Here is a 25,395-nt window from a genome sequence, read left to right on the forward strand (position 1 = left end):
CGGGTCAACCCAGCTAACCTTGAATGATTGAATCGTTGATTCGAATCCGGCCGGTCCGATCCTTTTGCCATTTCTTCGTCTTCTTCAATGGAACTTTGGCGAACCTTTTGCTTCACTTGAGCTCGAGCACAAATCCAGATCGCTTGCATTGCTTCGGTTCTCATCGGATCGGAACAATACAGATCCGCGCTCACGCTCAGCGTCGATGGTAATGCTAATTTACATATACTTTTCCTCTGTACAATCCGCTGATTCGGAATTGTTTACTCTGTACCGATTTTCTCTTCTCGCGTTGCGTTTTCGTTGTAAAAAGCATGAGAAATATGTTCTTCAGGCTCACAATGTGTTCTCTAGGCGGCAATTCAATTGCGCCTAACTGGAATTCTCATTTTTGGAATGGTGTAGAGTTGTTGAAGCTGCATAATCTGTTTGGGTTGTGTTTTCTGTTATATTCACATGCGAAGCCGATTCAATCCTTTCACGCTAGCGAGGTTAGGTCTTGATTTTGGGAATTTTTCAGGCTGCGGCTTTGCGATTGTACTTGACTTGCATAAGGAATACTCTCGAGGCTGCCATGTGCTTACAGGTATTTACAGAGGCTGGAATCTAATGTTTTTTTCTGGCATTATGAGAAGTTAGTTCACGATCTTCACCAATCAATGCTCTTGGGTCACTTCAAATAATTGTATCCGACAGCACAGTTGCCTGTTTTTTTCCTAATTACTGCAGTCCTAACTTGGTTCTGTTTAATTTTCTGCAAAATGCTATTTTATTTCTTTTAAATGGAAGATACAAGATTTCACCATGTGGCCTGTATCAGCCTGCAATGTGATAGACATCCAACCTTTTTTTGGCTGCGGTGCCCCTCTCTTAAGTTTCCTTGACCTATAACTCTCCTCATTTGATCATATGTACATCTGATAGAATTTCCAGGTATCTGGATAAATATTTAGTTGAGTTGAGTAGACATTGATAATGTTGTTCTCGCATGCTCTTTCGTTCACTGATTGTGTAGCATTTGATGCATCAAAGCCAGCTGTGCAGGAGCAGTTCAAGCTTCTATGGAGAATCCAATATTTATTAATAAGTCAGTCGTCTGCGAACACTACATTGTGAAAGAGCTTTAAATCGTTTTTGGAGTTCTTGAGAACTGTTCTTGTATAAAATTAAAATGATTAAAAAAAATTGACAGTTTCTTCCAACTTCATGCCATAAACACAAAAATGAAAACAAAAATAAAATTTATAAAAAAGAATACTAGATACCAATATTACATTCTCAGGGCTTGTAATTGTTGTTGTATTAAAAAAAATACTAGATACTATTATGTTCTCAAACATTTTTCTTTTACTGCATTGGCCTGATGCTCATTTCAGGCTTTGATTAGCAATTAGTTTTGTGGCTGAAGGTCAGGTTGTGTTTGCTGGCATGCATAAAAATACCTAAGTTTTATTATTTGACATAGCAACATTAAGCAACTTTGCAAGCTGTTCTTAAATGAATCTTTTGGTCAAGTTTGTCGTCCCCTAAATAAGTTGCTAAGTACTTTTAGATTTTTCTGTTGGAGTCTCCTGTTGATCCATGGGCATTAGCCTTAAAGAACTATGCATTCCCAATCTTCTCAGTGCTATCAGTTGTTGTTCTTACTCCATAACTTGTTAAAATTATCCTCACGCTTTTTATATGCTGGTTGCAGAACTTCCCTTGTCAAGAAGTTGAAAGACATAACAAACCGGAGGTTGAACTAAAGTATGTTCACATATTGTTGCTGAGTCTTCAACTAGTTCTTATCTATTTGATTCTTGTTTATTTGTGCAGTTATGAGAAACTTCTGTTTCTTTCCATTATCCCTTAATAATCAAAACACTTGCAGTGAAATAAAAGGTTCTGGAGATGTATAGATTTGTGCTATAGTGCTTAAACAGTTGCTCATGCATAGATCATAGTTTCCTCCTCCTCGTAAAGTTGTTAGATTAGTAATACACTTATGTAGTTTTACCTATAGTTACTTTAACCTTAATATTCAATTTATAATAGTTAAAAGTTATTTATCTCAAAAATATAAGTATGATCATAGCATAAAAACTATTTATATAAGAAAAATAAATGATAGGGGGCAATTTTCAAATTGATCTACATTTTATATTTTTGAGCAGGGGTGATTTTGAAAAATAATTAAAACAATTTACCTTTTAGTGCTTTCCCTTCCCCTCCCCCAGCTTTGTGTGGCTCTGCCATTGGATGTGAAGCATCCTGCCTTGTGTTTCGGCCAGCCATGTGAGCATGAGTACTTCTTCCAGGCCATGCTTGCTTTCCTTGAGGAGCATGTTTTCTCCCTAATGTAACACTGTATAGGTAATAAATGATAGTGTCTAGGGTAGTTCAGGACCTTCAGGTGTAAACAGGTTATGGAATTATTAATTTAGATTAAAAAAATGACTTATACTTGGTGGGATTGGCTACTCTGAAGACCTTATGCATTATATATAAAGGGAAGAAAAAAAAATAACCAGTGCCTCATATAGATCCATTAAATAGGATATTTTGCAATATAGCGATTTTAACATTTTCTGTGTACTTTTCAGGACCAGTCCAGAGCTGCTACTAAACCCAGTAAGGAAAATTTCTATTATTAGCTATATTATTTTATTGAATCTTGCAAACTAAAGCTTTTAAGTTATGTTTTGTTCCATACCCATTCTCTTGTTTGTTCCTTAATGAGGACAATGCGGTGGTAACAGTTCATGACATAGTTGCAAAATACGCTTGAGTTCTTTTCAATTGTACTTTTTAGAAGAGGAGGGGAGGGGGTATGGCCTAGAACTTGCAATACCTAGTATCCAGAACTTTTTTTTGTAGGATCTATTAAGTCAGTCATCATTACGTTCAGGTTCTTCATTAGTACTAGTAGCAACCTTGCCATTACAATTTAATTTTAGTAATAATTCCTACATACTTGATTCCATTTGTAATTTTGTGGTTATTTACATTCATGGTTAGTTGCCCACTATTGAGGCTTGGCAGTGGTAAAACCAACTCTCTATGAGGCAGAAGCTTGCTGACAAGATTTTGTACCAAGTATCTAATATGCAGGGTTAATTCCAGCTCTCTGGGTCTGGCTATGTTGACCATTTTGTTAATATTAAGAACAAGAAGAATTGGCTTATGATTTAATGGACTTTCTTAAAGTCACAATAAATAGTCTGACTATATATCTTTGTAAATCTATGTTTCAATATGAATCTTTATTTCCAAAATATCTAAGTACCTGCAATGAATGTTTGGTTTAAACACTCAAATCACCTTCCCATCTCCTCCACCCCATCCCTTTTGCCTCAACTTGGTTATTTTCCTGGTTCTATTTATTAACCAATACAATTTAGACCTGTGGTGTAAAGCAAAGAATTCATACTGATTGGCGTGTGAACTTATAGTGGTTGAATTTCCAATTTATCTTGTAGTTGTAGCCTAATGAATAATAGAGCATGGTGAAGGGGAAGCTCAATGGTGGGGGGTGCTATTTTTTTCTTCCTTATTTCTCTCCCATCTCTACTCTTGATTTCCTATATTTCAGTTAGCTGAAACCTTTTCATGCCTAGAATGTCTCTTCATTGTGTTTATCCACAAACCTTTTCTTGTTTTTCCAATTTCTCTCTCAGGTTTTAATATGTCGAAATGAGGCTGAAAAATGCTTGATTGAAACGTCCATAAATTCACTGCGTATAAGCCTCAAGGTGAGGTGAACTTATTTGTGTTTGGACATATTGTCAAATTCTTCTTGTTGCTTGTGGATGAAATATACATTTTTAAGAATATGATATTGTTTTATTTTCATATAACTGATGTGTCATGGTGATTATATTTAAGTTTCTTTAATAAAGACCTATCTTTGTGGTAACTTCCATTTTCTCTTTCAAATAAATATGAGGCTGAAAAATGTTTGATGAAAATGTATAAAAATTCGATGTACATAAACCTCAAGGTGAGATTTATTGGAGCAGCACCCTAGTTCCTCCATGCAACAGATGAGTATGGTTTTTGATGCCTCATGCAGTGATGTGGACTTTGTGGGGTTGACAAAATAGGAGGTCTTTTCAGGCCAATGAGTTGTCTATTTTTAGCATAAAGAATAAACTCTTTTCTGTTTTATATTGTTGTTGAAGATTAGGTTTCTGAGCTTATAACTGAGATAGAGCATGGGTGCATGGAATGTCTTGTTGATTGGATTGAGATATTTTGCCATTTATCCTCGTGATTGTATGCATAAGAAACAACCACAGATTATCAGACCTCGTTATCTTATTGGGATATTCTTCTCTTGCTGTATAGGTAAAGCAAGCAGATGAACTAGAAAACATACTAACAAAAAAGTTCCTTAGATTTTTGTCTATGCGAGCAGAAGCATTTCAAGTATTGAGGAGAAAGCCAGTTCAGGTATATATATCTCATCTTGTGAGTTTTTTTTTTTTTTTTTGGGGGGGGGGGGGGGATATTCCTATGATGAAAAGATTATAGGATGTTGAAGGTATATATACCTGGATCAAAGAGGACAGTTGCATTAAGTAGCCAATAATAAATTTAAAAATTGTCAAATCTTTCAGTATGAATTCTAGACAAAGATTGGAGAACTAGAATTCATGTAGCTGACACCACCAAGTGAGATTAAGGCTAGTGATGATGATGATGAACTCAAAACTGCATTTTGTGTTCCTTTTTTTTTTTTTCGGGGGGGGGGGGGGGGAAGTAAATTGAGTTCAAAACTGCATTTTTTCTATCAATTAGATTGATTTTTAATCACTCTTCTCCTGTCTTCTGAAGTGAGTTCCATGTTGGTCTTCGATTTCTGTAATTTATTTCTTATAATACATTCTTTCATACTCTTGGCTCTTTTTATCTCCCCAGAAGGCACATGGTTGATTCTTAGTCTTAGACCTTTTTAATAAACAACATATCAAACCTTAACCCCAGTATGTAGTGTCAACTACATGAACTCTAACTCACTAATTTCTATATATGGCCTTATCTTCTGTAAGGCCCTTAACTTATATGGTACCTTAAAAATCTCCCACCAAATTCTGTTAAAATTAGCAAAATTCTAATGGTTTATATGAATTACTTGAATGTACTATTTGCAATGGGTGTAAAAGTTTGGTCTTGACCCTGGACCCTGAATTTTAGGGGCATATAATAGGCCAAATTTGTATCAAAACCTCTATCAACCCAGTATGCAGTGATACCTTCTCAGCAACTTGCTTCCTGTCCATATCTGGCAATGTTCTCTGCATTTGGCTAATTTTTACATTGTAAAAAAGTAATATCTAAAAGTTACAAACTAACGATTCTTTATTTTTCTCAAAGCTTCATTTTTCCCTAGCATCATTGTCATAAGCTTTGGCATATAAGGCAATGGACTCTTGATCAGTTGAAAACATTTTTCTTTGATGTTCAAGATATCCAAAGTAGTGCAGTACATTTTATTTATTGGAGATGCTTTTTGAATTCTGAAATAAACCATATACTCTGAAAATTGTAAATTAGACTTGCCTATTTATGTGAGCAAGTTGCTTGTGGGTCTTTATTCAACAGTTTGTTGTGCTCTCTTTCCACTGCTATACTCAAAATCTCTGTGCTGCATATTTAATCACAAAATGGTGGCATATCTCTATTTCAAGCACTTATTTTGTTTTGTTTTTTGTTTCATTAATTTTCTTTCATTTTTTGTTTTATGGGTTAGGGTTTATTTGTAGAACGTGTAATTCTTTCTTCTACTGATTTCCTTTTTCTTCTTTTTTACTTACTCTATTTTTGGTTGGTTCACTTCACAGGGATATGATATTAGTTTTCTTATTACGAACTACCACTGTGAGGAAATGCAGAAGCAAAAGCTCATAGATTTTATTGTGCAATTCATGGAGGCAAGATCTGCATTGAATTTAAAGTTGGCAATCTTTTTTCTATTTGCGTGCATGTGATTGGATAGCTGATATATGTGCTATTCTTCTTTATTTCATCCATTAATAGCTTCAAGTTGATAGAACTTTTACCTAAAGGCACTGCTTTGCAGAACTTTGTGATGAGTACTGGACTTTTCTTGTGCATATTCACTTTTTTTGTGTGGCTTGCCATTCTGTAATGGATAGATTTGGGAGTTTCAAAAGTTGGCTTATAGCCCAAAGCATTTAATACCTAGCCTATGAAGGCAATGGGAGAACTAGGAAAGTGAGTGGGAAGAAAGTTGTGCCTTCCCTACTCCTGGAATGAACCGATGATAAAAGAACGATAATTGTCTATTTTCTGTCATATTATTGGTGTTTAATACATTGAACTTAACCTACTTTTCAGAGTTCAGAATTCATAAGTACAATAACAACCCTGCTCTCTCTTATTTTGCTGTGTTTGTTGTCTTCATTTTCTTCAAGGTGTTATTCCTGAAACAGCTTCTGCATTCTAAAACTTCTCTCAACCTTTTGCCCTTGTCACATTCTACTCCAACCTCCCAGCATGATGTCATCCATAGAAATCAAAACGAGCCTCAGTTTTCAGAGTTCTGATACATGAGCTCTTGACAACAATTTGACTATATATGAGGTGCTCCTTTTGGGTGGACCTTGCCTTGAGAAAATGTATTTTAGACCTTACTTTGGAGGCCATTATGGATGATAATGGTGGCTTCTTAAGAACTCTCTCTAAATATGTGCACATCTAATGTGATGAGCTTCTCCATATGGTGGATCTTAGAGATTGAACCTACTGTACTCATGGCAGTTCATCTTGATTCGAAGATTTCCAGTGGTGGACCACGTCCTTTTCTTTGTGTTCTTGTAGTTTTCCCTGCAAAATCTATTACATTCGTGTCAGGACTCTTGGAGTCGACAAGTTCAATCTTAAACCATTCTGAGCCGATACACGAGTCCTTTAATTCTGTTTGTTTTTACTGCCTTCATCTAACTGACAGCCTCTGGTATATTGTTCTCAAACTGCAGGACATCGACAAGGAGATTAGCGAATTAAAATTGTCAGTCAACACGCGAGGGAGGCTCGTGGCAACCGAATTTCTGAAGCAATTTATCTGATACTTAACTGGCTTCAGATCTGTGCAAATCCTTGCTAGTCGTTTGGGCCTTGTATAGCCATGCTCTCTGCAGAAATCATCACACATCAAGCTGGATCTGGTTGCACCTTGCTCCCAGTTACTATTTGGCTTCTATGGATCTGATTGCATTCTAGTATAACTACTTGGCTTCTATGGAAATCTTCTCCCCTTTTGTTCACTGATTTTGGAGCTGTCTTGCAATATATGTAACTGGAAATCAAGTGATTTTAATGACAAACATCATCTCTTTAAATGTTTTGATTAAAACATGGTATTTGGTTTCTGTTGAAATGGTAGCTTGGTGGCATGAAGGTTAGAAACATCACATGTTTGCGGTTGTTGGTATATTATAACCCTTGCTAATGCTTGGATAATCTCACATATTATTCGCGAGTTTAGATAGGAGATGTTAATAGTACTATCAATAACTTATGTAAAAGTGCTATTAACTTATTAAATTAGAGAAGAAAGACAAACACCCTTAAAAGTGTTATTTATTTCATATTGAAAAATATATTTTTAAAGGTATATATATATTTCTACTTACATTTAATGTGTTGGTAATTTTTTTAAGCATGTTAATATCAATATTTTTAGAGTCAAATTGACTACAAACAAAAAAAAGGTACTTTTATAACATACTACTCTTTCAGCTTTTGTAACATCTGTAACCATATAGCACTAAATCTTAATTTTGTTTTCACTTGACACAAACATATAAAAAAAAAATTCTCAAACTAACCGTGAATTTGTTTCTTGTAAACGAGTTGAATTATAAATATTTAATAAATAAATAGTATATAGAGATTTATAGAGGTTAAAGACGATAGCAGTATTGATATTTTTATTAGAGCTTGTCAAAATCATTGGTGTAATTTGTCGATGATCAAATTGAAGAAGACACAAGTAGATCAGTAATAATTAGATAGAAATAAGAAATAATGACAAATGAACAAATAATGAGTGAATAAGTTGATTAGATAATGGAGAAAAATAAAGAATGGTGAACACTGTAGATGAAGTTTATATATATTTTCAAATTAATTAAAAATGATGTGATTATTATTATTATTATTAACCAATTGAATTTTAATAGTTTGCTTAATTTATAATTGGATCACTAATTCTCTCAAAGAAAATAATTTGTTTGAAAAAATATTTTTTAATGCTAAACCAGATTGTATTTACTAATAAATCTTAATCGGATAAACTAATATTCAATTTTTAGAACATTAGTTAATGTCGTCACTTATTATTAAAAACAAGCAATGTACAGAATTGAGTATTTTATTTTGTTGGTTACAAATAATTATCTTAATTTTTTTATTCGATAAATTCCTAAATTAATTAGGGAGTTATATAATTGTCAATGTAAACAACAAAGTGATAGATCTACTAGACTAAAAGACCATAATATCCTGATTTTTCTCATTTGTAATCATCATTCAAAAATTAGTTATAACAGACAATGAAAAAATATAGAGAGCTCGAAAGAATAATTGATGGACTTATTGAACGGGGGCAAAAAGACGAATTTGTCCCACACCCTGCTCTCTCATCTTTTCTCCCATGGATTGCCCTGCCCCTGCTCCTTTCTCTCCCTTCCCTTCCCATGGCCGTCGTGCCTAGTTTTCGTCGTCTAGCTGCTATCATTGTCTCGCCTCGCCGACAATCACTGCATCAATTATCGGCGAGACGAGGTAGTGATGGCAATGAGACGACAAAAATGAGGCGAGATAAGTGGAACGACTGGGTGACGATCATGAGAGGAGAGAGAACGTAATAGGACTGGGACAGTGGCCTGTAAATCTATAAAGTAGCAAGGATAAGTTTGTCTTTTTCCTCTCAATTTGTAAGCTCCTCTATGACTTTCCGCTCTGTAGGACTCATGGACAATGCACAGATATGCCCTTCAGATCTGTCCACGTTTGTCGTCTTATATAAGAACTTAAACCCTAAGTTTAACCAGTCTCCTCTCTCTCTTCATCGCCTGCCATGAGGAGGCAACATCGGAGCTTCCGCCACCAAGGTGGCGGCAGCCACGGAGCACAGTGGCCGTTGGGACAAGCCCCAGCGCCTCTCCAAAACCAAAATATATTCTACCAAAATCCTAATCAGTACCTCCAAACTCCCGTTCTATTGCCTACTTATCAGTGGCAGGGAAACCCTAATGTTCCGTTGCAGACCTCCAATTTTCCAATTCAAGTTCCCCGCCAATACCAACAGAACCCAAATTTGCAGGTGCAAAACCCTAACGTTTCAATCCGCACCTCCAAAGTTCCAGCACAGGCTTCCAATTCGGCTCCTAAAAAGGGGCTCCACAGTCATCCCCTTCAGGAGAACGTAACGGTTGAGTTGGTGGACCGCGCGGTGACGAAGGCCGGCCACGATCTTCTTGCTGCCGGAGAAAGCGTTTCGTCATGGAAAGTCTTGCAGTCGGCGCTGTTGATTCTGCAGGCGGAGTCGTGGGATTCGCTAGGGGTGCCAATGAAGCGAGTCGTTTCTCTCAACCGCCTTATGGAGATAGAAGGGAAGGTAATGTGAGGGTTTTAAGGTTTGTTTGTATAGTTTTCCGTTTGGTTGATGAGGAGAAAAAGGTGTACAAGAGTAAGAGGAATCCTGAATTTGAGTTTTTTTTTTATGTAAGTTTTAGGAACGTTATAATCTTTACTCAAGTAATTACCGTCTTTGATGCTGGATTTTATATTATTTTGAAACACAAACGGCAGAACTGTGGGGCTTTGCCCCTTTGCACGTTTTTAGCTGTCAAGCCGGGGTTGGTGCTTTGTATGGCTGATTAGGAACTGTAAAGAAGGAATATTGAAATTCTTTGCAGCATTGATATTTTGCCAAGGAGGGTGGCCTTGGTAGCAATAGTATGGTTGCTTCTTTGTGACCAGAATGTCATGGGTTCGAGCTGTGTAAACAGTTTCTTTGCAGAAAAAAGAAAAGAAAAGAAAAAGCTAGGAAAAGACTGCGTACAAATACAACTGTCCCCCAACCCTCACAAAGTAGTGAGGTTTGTGCATTCAGGACACATTTATTGATATTTATTCAAGTTGGATGGCATGTTATCTTTTGACAAACAAAATAACCAATTGTATTACTATTAAAATAATTTTATATATCTTTGATTTTTTTTTTTCTGATCAGTTTTTGTTTAATTGTTCTTTTTTTTTTTTTTAGATTAATTCATTTATCCATTGCTTTGTTGGGGCCCGGAGAATTACCTCACTGTATGACTTGGAAGTGGAAATCTGCAAGACAGAGGGTGTTCACAAATTTGATGAGCTTGAGTTGGGCCCTTTGCTGAGGCATCCTCTTGTGGTGCATTACTTTTCAGTCAGTTCTGACGTGACAGAGGTTTTCAAGATAACAAGTAAAGAAATAATCTATCTCCTTTCGGAGTTTATGGATGTTAGTGATACAAGAATTTACATTGAGCCATTTTTGGATTTTATTGCAAAGAAGAAATCCGTTGCAAGCAAGGAAAAGCTGGGCTTGCGTATCCAAAGCTTAAGGTGTGTACTTTTTTCTGCTGCTACAATCATTCAATTTAAAGGCCCATTGGCTTCATGAGCTATTAAATGATTCCTAGCTGTAATAACTTCCCCATCCTGGTGAGATAGCTTTGCTGCATATCTTGCTAACTTGTAATGACATTATTCTAATATGGTAAGATCTGGTTTGCTATTATCTAAAATATAATTGCTGTTTTGGGTTTTCTATTGGTTCACGCTGTCAATATAATGGTATCGTTACTGACTTCGTCTGCATTTTGTTGCATCTAGTCCAAAAAATTCATTTGGTACATACATAAGAGGATGTTCATGTTCTCAAAATATTGAATTAGTATTTTAATTAATTTTTCAAGAAACTACTTCAAATGGAGGAAAGCTAGAAAGTGAACTCTCTTCAAGCGAAGTCTAGCCTACTTAAACAAGTATTCTCCCACAAAGCTAGCATTTTCTCAATTTTAACACCACTCATACCACCTCACGTTAAATTTGATTGGAGCTCTAATAGGAAGGATGATATAACAGGTGGAGAGGAGTCAAATGCACACATGAGATTAGCCACCACATCTCCCACCTTTCCTACTGAATAGGCATAATTATTTCTTGCTACAAGATTATACATATATATTGTGATGAAAAAAAACCTAAAGAGGTGTATTTTGGTCCAAAAGGAAGCAAAAAAGGCAATTAGTGAGGAAAAGTCAAAACCTTACGAAAGTTATTCCAACAACTCGACACATAATATGAGGATATATGTATATATATATATATAAACTAGCTAAGGCAAGAGAGAAAAATAAGGAATTTGGGCCAAGTGAAATGCATAAAAGACGAAAACCAAAAGATATAAGTATATGAAGGGGCGAATAAAGAGAGAAAAGTATTTTTTGAAGTAACTCAATGAAGTTGTAAAAAAAGTGTTATGTTGGGGCATCTTAGCAACTTTGAAGAAGATAGGGATTATATGGTCTATAGGATGTATTTGTTCAAATGGAAAAAGCAAGTATTGAAAAAGATGAAAAATAGTAAAGCATTTGGACCAGATAATATCTTGATAAAAGCATGAAAATGCATAATAGAAGAGGGATTTTATGGTGAACGAGATTATCTAATGCAATCCTTAAATAAAAAAGTGTTGTTGGACAAGTGGCGGAAGAGCACTCTAGTGCATGTTTATAATAGTAAATGACATGTTTAAAGTTGGTGGAAATTATAGAGTATTCAAGTTAATGAGCCGCACTTTTAAACTTTGGGAGCGCATGGTTGAGCAAATGTTAAGAAGAGATGCCAAGGTGTTTGAAAACTAATTTGGTTTGGTTTCATGCATGATAGGACAACAATAGAAGCTATATACTTGTTGAGACACTTTGTCAACAATAAAAGATAAGATCTTGTCCTTATTCTCGAACAAGACCAAATAAGCGATTGATTGATTGATATCTGTTTTATATGTTTCCTAAAACAGAATGTATCTTCTAGATTTGCTGATGTATCTTTATGTTATTAGTTGCATCTTTTCAGTAGTTGTTGTATTCCAAATTTGTGTAAGTTTCCAAAGGTATATTTGTAAGCATCATTATTATGAACTTCCTAATCTATGAAGGAAGACTGTATATATTTGATTCAACCTGTCAAAGGTAAATAAGATTTGAGAGAAAACCCTTTTTTCCCACATCTTTCTTGACATGGTATCAGAGCCATAGGATCTTAGTCATTGTTTTTTTCATCGTGTGACTACCGTGGCCGTCTTTTCTTCAATCTTCTTTACAAGTTGATATGTCTACCACCCCAAACCCCATACTAGACTCGGCAGATTCCAGCAATATGGTAGAAAATTCGTTTGCTGGGACTAACAATGGAAGCTCAGGAGGAGAATTGCAGAACCTTCAAGTGGCTTATTGATTGAATGGTAAGAACTACTTGAAGTGGTCTTAGTTGATCCGCATCTTTCTAAAGGGAAAGGGAAAGCTCGGCCATTTATTAGGAACCGGTCCTAAGAAGGGCGATCCAGCATTTGCAGCGTGGGATGAGCAAGACTCATAGGTGATGTTCTGGCTCTGGAACTCCATGGTTCCAGAGATCAACGATACATTTATGTTCTTGACAACATCCAAGGACATTTGGGATGCAAAACCTTACTTATTCCAAGGTTCATGATGCAACCCAGATCTATGAGATAAGGACTAAAGTGGCAGCAACCAAGCAAGGTACAAAGTTTATTACAGAGTGTGCAAACCTGTTGCAGACTCTATGGCAAGAGTTAGATCACTACCAGTGCTTGAAGATGAAGTGTAGTGAAGATGCTGCATTGCATAGAAAGTTTGTAGAAAAGGAGAGGACATATGACTTCCTAGTTGGTCTCAATATAGAGTTTGATGCTGTAAGGGTTCAAATCCTAGGTAAGGCGGACCTGCCCTCCTTGAATGAAGTGATTTCCCTGATATGGGCAAAAAAAGGGAGAAGAGGTGTTATGCTAGAATCTTCCCCAGTGGAAAGTTCTGCTTTAGTATCCTTGAAAGTTAATAGTCAAAAGTAAAGGATCTAGAGAAGAAAAGAAAACTATGGACAGAGATTCTCTATGGTGTACTTACTACAAGAAGCCTGGGCACACTATAGAAAAGTGTTGGAAGCTTCATGGAAGACCACCCAAAGGAGGACCAGTGCGAAACCAAGGACAAGGGCAGGTAGATATGGCTAGCAGCCACTGACAACCTGAATCAAAAGATCCAGATCAAGGAGATGCTCTTGAGCTCAATAGAGCCGAGATTGAAAGGCTGAGGAGTTTCTTGGGATCTCTCAAAAAAAAGGTAGAGAAATGTACTTGTTCTGTTGACCTTACAGGTGCTTCTTTCTTTTCTTTTTCCATACATGCTTCAGAAATTGTGTACCACAATTCTTGGGTCCTAGATTCAAGAGTTTCAGCTCATATGACCCATTTTTCACACTCTTTCATCTTTTATAATCCTTGTCCTAGCTCCAAAAAGATTACATTGGCAGATGGTTCCTTAACCACTATTGCTGGCCAAGGAGACATTCTTCTTAATGAACATCTTACCCTAAAAAATGTCCTACATGTACCTAAACTATTCACCAATCTCATATCTATCTAGAAACTCATCAAGGATACTAATTGCAATGTTATTTTTCATTCAAACGTCTGTAAGTTGTAGGAATAGGGCAAGAATAGGACGATTGGGCTTGCAAAGGCTAGGGCTGGACTATACTATCTTGCAGAACCGAGTGAGCAGGACAAGAAGGAAAGTAATCCTCTCGTGTCATACTTAGCTGTCCAATAAAGACCTATTGTGGTTACATCATTACCGACTTGATCATCCCTCTTTTCTAACTCTTAGGGTGATGTTTCCTGAATTATTTAAAGATCTAGGCATTAAGGATTTTCATTGTGCTATTTGAGTTTGCAAAACACAAAAGGATATCTTTCCCTCTATCAAATAAAAGAACTGAGTTTCCTTTTACTTTAATACATAGTGATGTTTGGGGTCCATCAAATGTTCCTAGTATTTCTGGGATAATGTGGTTTGTTATTTTTGTGGATGATTGTACAAGGGCAGTGTGGTAATATTTGTTGAAAATGAAGTCTGAAGTTAGTAGTGTATTCCCTATATTCTACAACATGATCAAGAATCAATTTGGGGTGGGAATAAAACAATCTAGGTCAGACAATGCTAGGGATTTCTTCAATCAATCTCTTTCTATTTTCTTTCAACAGAATGGTATTATTCGCGAGATTGCCCTAACAACCACCTTCCTTGTCAATAGATTGCCCTAAAAAACTCTTGGGTCTCATAGTCTGATTCAATTACTGACCAAACATTTACTTGATTTTCATGTGACTGGTTGTTGGAATCCCAAGGTATTCGGGTGTGTACCCTATGTTCATGTCCCTACAGTCAATAGGGGAAAATTAGACCCGTGTGCTTTAAAGTGTATGTTCATTGGATACTCTCCTACTCAAAAGGGATTCAGGTGTTATCATCCTCCTTTAAAGAAGCTCTTAGTGTCAGCAAATGTAACTTTTTCAGAAAATGATTCCTATTTTAGACAGCCTAATGCACGAGAACAAAACCTATCTTTGTCTAATAGGGATCATTCTCCTGGGTCCTGACCTATCAACACCATCCCCTACTTCAAAGGATTCACTAGGTATCACATCAGATGAGCCTACTTCAGAAACTCCTAGACCACTGTAGGTATATTTAAGGACATTGCCCCCAAGGTATAGGTCAAGTGTTTGGGTTACGATAAGCTGAGATTTGCACTTGTAGGTCATGGGTTCGATTTCTTGTCCCGCGCAGTAAGATAAAGCCTCCACCTTCAATTTATCTCCTCTGTCAAAATCGAGGGCATGAGCGGCGGGGGACCGCGTAAGGGTGGTAATCCCAAGAAGGACAAGACTAGAACCTACTCCTATGCAAGCCTCATCATCCACTGCTTGTCCTGATCCCACTACAGACATCATTGATAATTCAACCACTTCCTCTAAACAATTATCAGGTAATTCCTTTGCTAATCCTTTAATATTTGGTGATAGCCCTGCTGAGTCTACTGAGTTGACACTTGATATTTCTAAAAGTGATCTTGATTGGCCTATTGCCCTTAGAAAGGGAACCAGAACCTGCACTAAACATCCCTTACATTTATTTCTTTCCTATTCTAAGCTGTCACCCACACACAAGGCCTTTCTTACCAATCTTCATACAATCCCTATTCCTAAGACCTTTTTCTGAAGCAATAGAGGATAAGAATTGGAAGAATGCCATAGAGGCTGAGATGGCAACCCTAAAAAAGAACTAGACGTGGGAACTTGTGCAATTGCCTAAAGGAAAACATCCAATAGGTTGTAAGTGGGTGTATACAGTGAAGTATAAATCTGATGGTTCATTGGATAGGTACAAGACAAGATTGGTGGCCAAAGGATATACTCAAGTGTATGGGGGTAGTCTACCTAGATACTTTTGTGTTGGTGGCAAAGTTGAATACAATAAGGGTTCTCTTATCTTTGACTGCTAACCTAGGCTGGTCATTGCAATAATTTGATGTGAATAATGCATTTTTGCAGGGAGATTTAGAGGAAGAGGTTTACATGGAGATACCACTAGGATATGGCCCAACAACACAAGAAAAGGTAGAATGCAAAATTGAGGAAGGCCTTTTATGGACTGAAACAGTTCCTAAGTGTCTGGTTTGGGCAGTTGACTAGTGTGATGCTTAGCATGGGATATAGGCAAAGACAAGGGGATCATACCCTATTCATTAATCACTCGGCTACAAGGGGAGTAACAGTCCTTATAGTGTATGTTGATGACATCGTTGTCACTAGAAATGATGAGGAAGGCATGCGTAAGCTAAAGAAGTGCTTGATCAGGGAATTTGAAATTAAAGACTTGGGGATATTGAAATATTTTTTGGGGATAGAAGTGGCCCATTCAAAAGAGGAAATTTTCATCTCACAGCAAAAATATATAATAGATCTCCTCAATGACACTCGACTGCTTGGTTGCAAGGCAGCTTAAACTCCTATTGAACCAAATCACAAGTTAGGAGAAGCCTTGGAAGATGATATGGTTGACAAGGGGTCCTACCAAAGGATGGTTGGGAAGCTAATTTATTTGGGTCATACTCGGCCAGATGTAGCATATGCGGTTGGAGTAGTTAGCCAATTTATGCACAATCCAAGGGAGACACATCTAAAGGCAGTGTATAGTGAAACAAGTAGAAAAACTCTCTTGCTTGATTGATTCTAATGAAAGGAAAGGCAGAAATATATACAAAAAACATCCTTATCTTTTCTCCTATAAAGTAGGAGATGAGATAGGATATGCTATCTCCAAAATATTATGATATTTTATCTCCTAAATTATAGAGACTAATTTAAACTTTAAAATACAAGTTTACAATATTTAAGTTTACAATATTTAAACTACAAGACTAAAGGCCTTATCGATCGGTTAACTATCTTCAAATTTGAATTTCTCTTCCTCGTCCAACACTCCCTCTTGAGGAGTAGATGCACGTCATCCCCAGCTTGCCAATTAGAAATTCAAAACCTGGTCTTACCATTGCTTTGGTGAGCACATTTGCTACTTGATTAGTGGTAGGAATATAAGACAAGATTATCCCTCCTTCAATCTTTCGTTTTATAAAACTTCGGTTTATCCTAACATGTTTCATGCGATCATGTTGGATAGTGTGAAGACATTTGTTTTAGATTTGTTTCTGTACTTAGTTTTTTCTTTGTTAATAAATCTGTTAGCATTTTACTTAATGTAATAGGTGTTTGTTAAGTTTGTTTTAAAGCTGACCGGATGGGATTTATTTCGGTCAGGGTGGGCAGTTAGTTGTAACTGTCCTGCCCGTCTCTATGATCTATAAATAAGGGCTGGGAGGGCTCGGAAATATGATGGAAAACATTGAGTTGTCTTGAGAGAGTTGAGCGAGAACTTGCTAGGCCGAGAGAAGGGTTGTTTTGTATTTTCTCTTGGGGTGTTCTTCTTTGTTTAGTCTAGGGTTTTAGACTGAGGGAAAGAGAGGTATTTCCTAGTACATGTAATCGTTGTAAGGATTCAAGATAGTGGAGTTTTTTATGGGCCCAAGGCAGTTTGGATGTAGGTCTCATTTATGAGACTGAACCAGGATAAAATCTTGTGTCTCTTGTATGATTTGATTGTTGTTTTGTGTTCCTATTCTTGTGCTTCTATCGAGTGTAATGTATCTTGATATTTGGGGGTATAATCAGTGAGTTCTTGGAGGGATAGTTTGCTGTGTGTTTAGCGGTCTTAAGAACAACATATAGGATTCTTCACTATGCTTATTGCTGACTTACTATCATTGTATACCCTTGTAGGTTGAACCAAGGGTATCTTTAGGTCTCCCAAAAGCCTTTCTAGCCAGATTACTTCACACATTCCTTGAGCAATAGCTCGAAACTCTGCCTTAGCACTACTACGGGCCACTACTGATTGTTTTTTACTTCTCCATGTCACCAAATTTCCCCACACCTTGGTACAATATCCGGTTGTTGATTTGCTGTCTTCACTTGATCCTGCCCAGTCTGCATTCACAAACCCCTCAATTCCTCTTTCCTTTGTCTCTTGAAACATCAACCCCTTTCCAAAGGTTCCTTTTAGATATCTTAGCACATGAAAAACGACATCCATATGTCTTTGTGTAGGAGAATGCATGTATTGGCTTATTTTACTTACTACGTAGGCTATGCCAGGCCTAGTAAGAGACAAGTAAATCAACCTTCCTACCAACCGTTGGTACCTCTCTTTGTTCACAGGAACATCATCATCTTCTTTTCTTGATTTCCATCTTTTATCTAATGTAGTTCTAGTAGGTCTACAAGTCATCATCCCAGTGTCCTTTAGCAAATCCATGGTGTACTTCCTTTGTGAGATAAATAATCCTTCTCGGCTTCTAGCAACCTCCATGCCTAAGAAGTATTTTATAAGCCCAAGATCTTTGACTTCAAATTTGGACTTTAGCTGCCTCTTTAAGGTCTCAAACCCTTGTATGTCATCACTTGTAACAATTATATCATCAACATAAACAATTAGAATAGATTTCCTTCCATTTTCTGAGGATTTTACAAACAATGTGTGATCGGCTTGTCCTTGTTGATACCCAAATTGAACTAAGGTTATGCTGGACTTTTTGAACCAGGCCCTAGGTGATTGCTTCAACCCATATAGAGATTTCTTCAGCTTGCAAACCTTGCCTATACCAGCCTTCCTTTCAAAACCTAGTGGGACTTTCATGTGTATTTCCTCATCCAAATCACCATTAAGGAATGCATTTTTAATGTCAAATTGATATAGTGGCCAATCTAAGTTTACAACAATTGAAAGGATTACCCGGATCGAATTTAATTTTGCCACAGGAGCAAAAGTCTCTTCATAGTCTATCCCATAGGTTTGAGTAAACCCTTGGGCCACCAATCGAGCTTTATATCTCTCCACACTGCCATCAGCTTTGTGTTTTACTGTAAATACCCATTTGCACCCAACTATTTTCTTTTCTAAGGGTCTTCTCACTATATCCCACGTTCTATTATCCTCCATTGCCTTCATTTCCTCCATAACAACTGCTTTCCATTTCGGATCCTGCATTGCTTCTTAATATCTTTTGGAACAACTATACTGTTAACTTTAGCAATGAAACCTCTGAACTTAGGAGATAATTTAGCATAAGTTAGATAATTTTTGATAGGATATTTTGCATAGGACCTTACCCCCTTCCGCAGGGCTATTGGCATTGCCCAATCTAGCCCATCCTCAGGGACGACCTCACTGTTAGCATCATGTGCCGGTATGATGGTTTCTGTGCTGTCTCTGGTTATTTCCCCTCCAAAGCTGTAGTCATCCTTCGATGGACTAGCTTTTGGTAGAGATGATTGACACTGTTGCTGCTCCGTTTGGTTCCATGGTCGTCGGGAATAGACAAACTTAGGGTCAACAACTGATTTGATTTGTGGCTGGGAGGAAAACTGTAATACCCCAAGAGCCCAGAGAAAGATAGTATATATTGAGGATAAGTAAGGAAGGAAACAACACCAGTTGGATACTTTTTGGGTTGAATGTAGGCAAAAAACTCTTAGGTTAAGCGTGCTTGAGCTGGGAAAGCTCAGGGATGGGTGACCCTTGTGAAGTTCGCATAGGCTCATCAGGGTAAGTTGTTCCGGTCCTTCCTATCGCTCAATGTGAGATGTTACAGGTGGTATCAGAGCCGACCCAAGCTGTGTGTTGGGACCGTGTACTAGCCAAAGGTTGGGGGTACTGGATTGGGTATTGTGTACTAGCCCAAGGTTTGGGGTACTGGACCGGGGACACTGGAAGGGGAGAGCTGTGACCAGTTGTAAGGTCGCATGACGAGGACATCATGTGCTCAAGGGGGGGGAGAATGTAATACCCAAAGAGCCCCAAAGAAGAGTAGTATATATCGAGAATAAGTAAGGAATGAAGCAACACCTGTTGGATACTTTTTGAGTTGAATGTAGGCAAAGAACTCTCGAGTTAAGCGTGCTTGAGTTGGGGAAGTTTAGGGATGGGTGGCCCCTGGGAAGTTCGCGTAGGCCCATCTAGGTAAGTTATTCCGATCCTTCATATCGCTCGATGCGGGATGTTATAAAAACTGACTAGAACAATGGTCAAATGTTTCTAAATCAACTAATTTTGACTCAGAGGGTGTTTTAGGAGCTGCTGGGGCTGCTAGAACTATTGTAGGAAGAGATTCCACTAGCAATGTATTGTCATAGGTAATGATTTCTCCCCCCTTGAGAATACACTGGCAGTGACAGTGGAAGGACTGAGAGAGTATCAATAGGTATGGTCACAGATGGGTTGGACTGATAGAATGAAATATCTTCATAAAATGTGACATCGGTGGAAATGTAATACTTGTGGGTCGTAGGGCTGTAACACTTGTAGCCCTTTTGGGTAGGTGAATAACCAATGAAAAGACATTTTAGGGCCTTGGGATCAAGCTTAGTCCGAGATGTACTGTGGTTGTGAACATAGACAATACAACCAAACACCTTAGGTTCAAGAGATTGTAAGAGAGGAGCATGAGGATATATAGCACAAAGGGTCTCAAGGGGTGTTTGGAATTTCAATGTCTTGGAGGGAAGACGATTTATGAGATCGGCAACCGTAAGGATAGCCTCCCCCCAATAGGAATTAGGGACATGAGTGGTGAACATCATAGCCCTAGCAACTTTTAAGAGATGCCTATTTTTTCGTTCGACCACTCCATTTTGTTGTGGTGTGTATGGGCAAGAACTTTGATGCAAAATCTCATGGTCAAGAAGGTAATTGTTTATGTCATGAGAAAAATATTCCCTCCCATTATCAGTCCTAAGAATATGAATAGAGGCTTGGAACATGTTCAAGACAAACTTGTGAAACCGTTTAAAAATATTGCTAGTTTCGGATTTCTCTTTCATAAGATATACCCAATAAGCCCTAGAATGGTCATCTATGAAAGTTATGAACCATCTAGAGCCCCGAAACATTTGGGAGTTTAGGAGGACCCCAAATGTCACTATGAACCAAGTGGAATGGGGACGAGGGTTTATACGGTTGAATGAAATAATGAGCTTTAGGTTGTTTAGCAAGAGTACATTGCTCACATGAAAGATTGTGATCTTTATTAATGAAGAATTAAGGATATAAAAATTTGAGGTAAGGGAAACTAGGGTGTCCTAAAGGTTTATGCCATAACATAGCTTTGGCATTTGAATTAACATTTAGAACAACTTTATTTGAATGAAATGGGTTTGAAGGACTTTCTTTCAACCAATAGAGACCATCCTTAGCTTCAGCACTGCCAATCATCATCCCGAGGGTTGGTCCTGAAATAAACAAAAGGATGAGAAGAAGATTATTTTGCAGTTCATGTCCTTGGTAATCCAATTTTCAGACAACAAATTGTAGCTTAATCCTAGTACATATAGGATTGAATTGAGTTTTAAGTTAGAGACACAAACTTTCCCAAGTCCTAATGCAGGTGCAGTAGACCCATCTGCCATAGATATCTCAATCATTGTTTTACATGGCCTATATTCAGTCATACAATCCATAGAACTAGCCATATGGTTAGATGCCCCAGTATCTATTATCCATACATCCTTAGGAATCTGTTTTGACATAAATGAGCAGTGAGGATTACCTTGTAAAGCAACTGATCCAGTAGGTTGATGATTAGAAGATTCGGTTGAGTTTGTAGCTTGGTTTAGCAGCCTGTATAGGGTTTGGATTTGTTCCTCTGACAGATTGAGATCTGTTTTTGATCCTTTTTCCACTGATTTTGGTCCACTCTCTCCGATGTGGTAGCCACATAAGTTGATATGGTGCGTTCTCTCTTATTCTTTGGTTTCTAGTTGGCTGGTTTGCCATGGATCTTCCAACATGTCTCTCTTGTATGATATGGTCTCTTGCAATGATCACACCATTGCTTCTCCCTCCCAGCACCCTTTTGAACAAAATTTCCTTGTCTAACAGTGGCTAGGGCAGACTGTTGATGGGATAGGTCATTAGCCGATTGAAGCATTACTTTGCGTCGGCTTTCTTCTTGCCTAACTTCTGCAAATACTTCTCTTAAATTGGGCAAAGGTTTAGTACCTAAAATCCTGCCACGCACTTCATCTAAATCACTGTTAAGTCCATGGAGGAAATCAAATATCCGGTCTTTTTCAATCATCTTATTATACTTAATGCTATCAGCCACATTCTCCCAAGTGATAGTATAGAATAAATCCATCTCATGCCACAATTCTACCAAAGTATTAAAATAATCTATAACATTCAGATTACCTTGTCTGGTATTTCTTATTGCCGACCTGATTTCAAAACTCTGAGATAAATTCTCCAAATCTGAGTACATCTCTTGCACCGAATCCCAAATCTCCTTGGTTGATTTGTGAAAGAGGTATGTCCTTCCAATCTTGGGCTCCAGGGAGTTTATCAACCAAGGGTTGAATTTTTTGCCTCCCAAGTGCCATAAGTGACTGCTGTCGGTAGAGGAGCAGGGGTAGCACCGGTTAAATAGCCTAATTTTCCTTTTCCCTTGATCACTAATAAAACGGATTGAAACCATTCCCTAAAATTACTCTCATTTAGCTTATGGTGAGTAATTTGCAATGGATGGTTGTTGATTGAATGGTTGGACAGGTTTGGGAAAGATTGAGAAGTAGCCGAGGGATGAATAGCACTTGGAGAACTAGTGGCTGAGGTTTCTGTGAGACTAGGGTTTTGGTTTGTATCGCCCATGATTTTGAGGAAACTAGTAATCGGCTGAGATTGACTAGAGATTTTTCCTTGGCTTTGATACCATGAAACAAGCAGAAAAACTCTCTTGCTTGATTGATTCTAACGAAAGGAAGGGCAGAAATATATACAAAATACATCCTTATCTTTTCTCCTATAAAGTAGGAGATGAGATAGGATATGCTATCTCCTAAATATTAGGATATTCTATCTCGTAAATTATAGAGACTAATTTAAATTTTAAAATACAAGTTTACAATATTTAAACTACAAGACTAAAGGCCTTATCCATTTGTTAACTATCTTCAAATTTGAATTTCTCTTCCTCGTCCAACATATAGGATCCTCCACTACTTGAAAGGAACACTCGAGAAAGGTATTTTATTCAAGAAAGGAGAATCCATGACCATTGAGGCTTACATGAATGCTGATTATGCAGGATCCATGGTGGATCGGAGGTCGACATCGGGCTATTGTAACTTGTTAGGAGGTAATTTGGTGATATGGCAAAGTAAAAAATAAAATGTAGTTGTTTGGTCAAGTGCAGAGGCTGAATTTAGGTCCATGACCCTAGGGATGTGTGAGCTATTGTGGCTGAAAATATTATTAGATGATCTCAAGATTTAGTGGACAGCACTTACAAAGTTGTATTGTGATAACAAATCACCAATTATCATTGCCCACAATCCAGTTTAACATGATAAAATAAAGCATGTTGAAGTGAACATACATTTTATAAAGGAAAAATTGGACAGTGGCTTCATTTGTACTCCTTTTGTCTCTTCAAATGATCAACTAGTGGATGTACTAACTAAGGGACTTCCTGCAGTCGGGTTCCACAGGATGATAAACAAGATTGGGATGCACAATATCCACTCTCAATCTTGAGGGGGAGTGTCAACAATAAAAAATTAGATCTTGTCCTTATTCTCGGAGAAGATCAAATCAATGATTGATTGATTGATTGATGTCAATTTTATATGTTTCCTAAAAGTTTCCAAAGGTATATTTGGAAGCATCATTATTAGGAACTTTCTAATCTATGAAGGAAGTATGTATATATTTGATTCAACTTGTCAAAGGTAAATAAGATTGAGAGAAAACCTTTCTTTCCCACGTCTTTCTTGACACACTTGATGGAAAGATAAGAGATAAATGAAAGGATTTACATATGGTGTTTATATATTTAGAAAAAACTTATGACAAAGTCCATAGAGAAGTCTTGTGAAGGGTCTTAGTGAAGAACGGAGTATGAATTTTCTTATATATAGGTTGTCGAATACATGTATTATTGAGTAGAAACACGTGCTAGAACACATGGAGGAAATATTGGGGCTTTTTAAAGACTACTATTACAATTGGCTTACATCAAGAATCTACATTAAGCCCTTATCCTTTTGTCTTTGTAGGATGAACTCATTAAACACATTTAGACAAAGATGCCTTGGTCTATGTTACTAGTAGATGATATTGTCTTGGTGGATGAGACAAAAGAAGGCATGAACATTAAAACTTTGGGGCATGGAGGACCACTTTAGAATCTAGAGTTTTTAAGTTGAGGTGATTAAAAATGACATATATGTAATGTAAGTGATTAAAATATAAGTGTTGATGTTATGGTGAGACTGGAAGATCAAGTCATCTCAAGAAAAGATTATTTCAAATATATTGGATTAGTCATTCGAAAAGATGAAGAGATTAATGGGGATATTGGCCCCGTTTGTTGCAGCTTAATTAAAGAAATTATAACTTCTAACTTCTTAGATTATAGCTTCTAAAACTTAGAATAAGTTGTGAACTTGTTTGTTACAACTTCTGAAAAGTTGTAGTTAAATAGTTGTGGTGTTTGATACTATAAGCTGTAAAATAACTTATTTTTGTATAATTGTCCATAATACCCTTAATAGTTTTAGAATGATAATTTAAAAATTAATTAGTGTATATGTATAAGTTTCAAGTGTTATAAAAAAATTAATTAGTGTATAGAGAGAAAGGGAGATGGCGAGAGAGAAGAAGAGATTTGAAAATGGAGATGGCGATGGAGAAGAGAGACCCTTGATTGCGTAGATGGAAGAGTAATTCTTTGTTAAAAATAAGGGCAAAATTGTCAAAAAAATGTAACTGCTTAATTAGAAGTTGTAGAAGCTGGGGTACCACAGTTTTGAAAAAGCCAGCTTCTACCCCTTCTAAAAGCTAGTAGAAGCTATAAGCTAAAATTCTAAAAGCTAAAACAAACACTACATATCCACTTTTTTGAAGCTAGAAGCTAAAAGTTGCAACTTTTAAGTTGCAACAAACAGGCCCATTACCCCTTAAGGTAGGATGGTTAAAATGCAAAGTGTGATAATAAGATTATATTAAAGCAAACAAGAAAATTTTATAAGATGGCTAAAGTCCAACTTGTATGACATTGAATGTTGAGAAGTAACACATCAACATGTTCAAAATATGAATATAATGGAGATGAGAATGCTAAAATGGATGTATGATATCCAAGAAAAAATAGAATTAGGAATAAGGTTATTTTAATAAGGTCGAAGTTACTCCTATTAAGATGGTTTGGTTATGTGAGAAGAAGACCAAGTAAAAGCTCGTCAGGAGAGTGGATGAAATTGAATCAATCTTTAGCAATAGAGGTAAAGGAAGACTATGAAAAACTTGGTGGGAAACTCGTAAGTATGATATGAGGTTGTAATGGCTCTCTAGAAGATATGGCCATAGATAGGAAGGAATGATGAGCTAGAATTTATGTAAGTGACCCCACCTAGTGTGATTAAGGATTGATATATTGTCGTCGTTGTTTTGTAGTGTCAGGATCCTACGGGAACATGGGGTAAAATTGTATTTTGCTTCCTATGGTTGTAACTAAATGCTGTAGATTCTAACGATGGGTAGATAAGTAGTTAGTAGGCAGTTGGGAGGATGTAGTAAGCTGTTAGTCGGTTGGAGGTGTAACCAACAGATGGTTAAGCTTGTAACTTCCAAGGATTGGCAGGGA

The 25,395-nt window shown here is 37.1% G+C and overlaps 2 protein-coding genes across 4 annotated transcripts in view; both read left to right on the forward strand.

Moving 5' to 3' along the window:
* Positions 1 to 14: 14 nt before the first annotated feature.
* LOC127812032 (actin-related protein 2/3 complex subunit 4) lies at positions 15 to 7,415 on the forward strand. 2 transcript variants are annotated; one of them, XM_052352292.1, is made up of 8 exons: positions 19 to 208; positions 521 to 586; positions 1,697 to 1,749; positions 2,586 to 2,613; positions 3,660 to 3,734; positions 4,330 to 4,434; positions 5,826 to 5,915; positions 6,984 to 7,415. In XM_052352292.1, exons 1-8 carry the CDS (start codon positions 206 to 208, stop codon positions 7,071 to 7,073), a joined length of 510 nt encoding a protein of 169 aa, XP_052208252.1. In that variant the 5' UTR covers positions 19 to 205; the 3' UTR covers positions 7,074 to 7,415. The 2 variants fall into 2 exon arrangements, with proteins under 2 accessions (XP_052208253.1, XP_052208252.1); XM_052352293.1 differs by lacking the exon at positions 3,660 to 3,734 and having other exon boundaries at positions 15 to 208.
* Positions 7,416 to 9,035: 1,620 nt separating this feature from the next.
* The window catches only part of LOC127811691 (protein NO VEIN), a 58,691-nt gene continuing 42,331 nt past the window's right edge, over positions 9,036 to 25,395 (forward strand). The window contains exons 1-2 of one of the 2 annotated variants that reach the window (XM_052351794.1): positions 9,036 to 9,628; positions 10,280 to 10,614. In XM_052351794.1, coding sequence (XP_052207754.1) covers positions 9,089 to 9,628; positions 10,280 to 10,614 — 875 coding nt within the window. In that variant the 5' untranslated portion in view covers positions 9,036 to 9,088. The remainder of the gene's footprint in view (positions 9,629 to 10,279; positions 10,615 to 25,395) is intronic. The other variant, XM_052351793.1, reaches the window with a different exon arrangement.

The sequence above is a fragment of the Diospyros lotus genome, chromosome 10 (genome assembly GCF_014633365.1).
Source record: "Diospyros lotus cultivar Yz01 chromosome 10, ASM1463336v1, whole genome shotgun sequence".
Classification (NCBI taxonomy): domain Eukaryota; kingdom Viridiplantae; phylum Streptophyta; class Magnoliopsida; order Ericales; family Ebenaceae; genus Diospyros; species Diospyros lotus.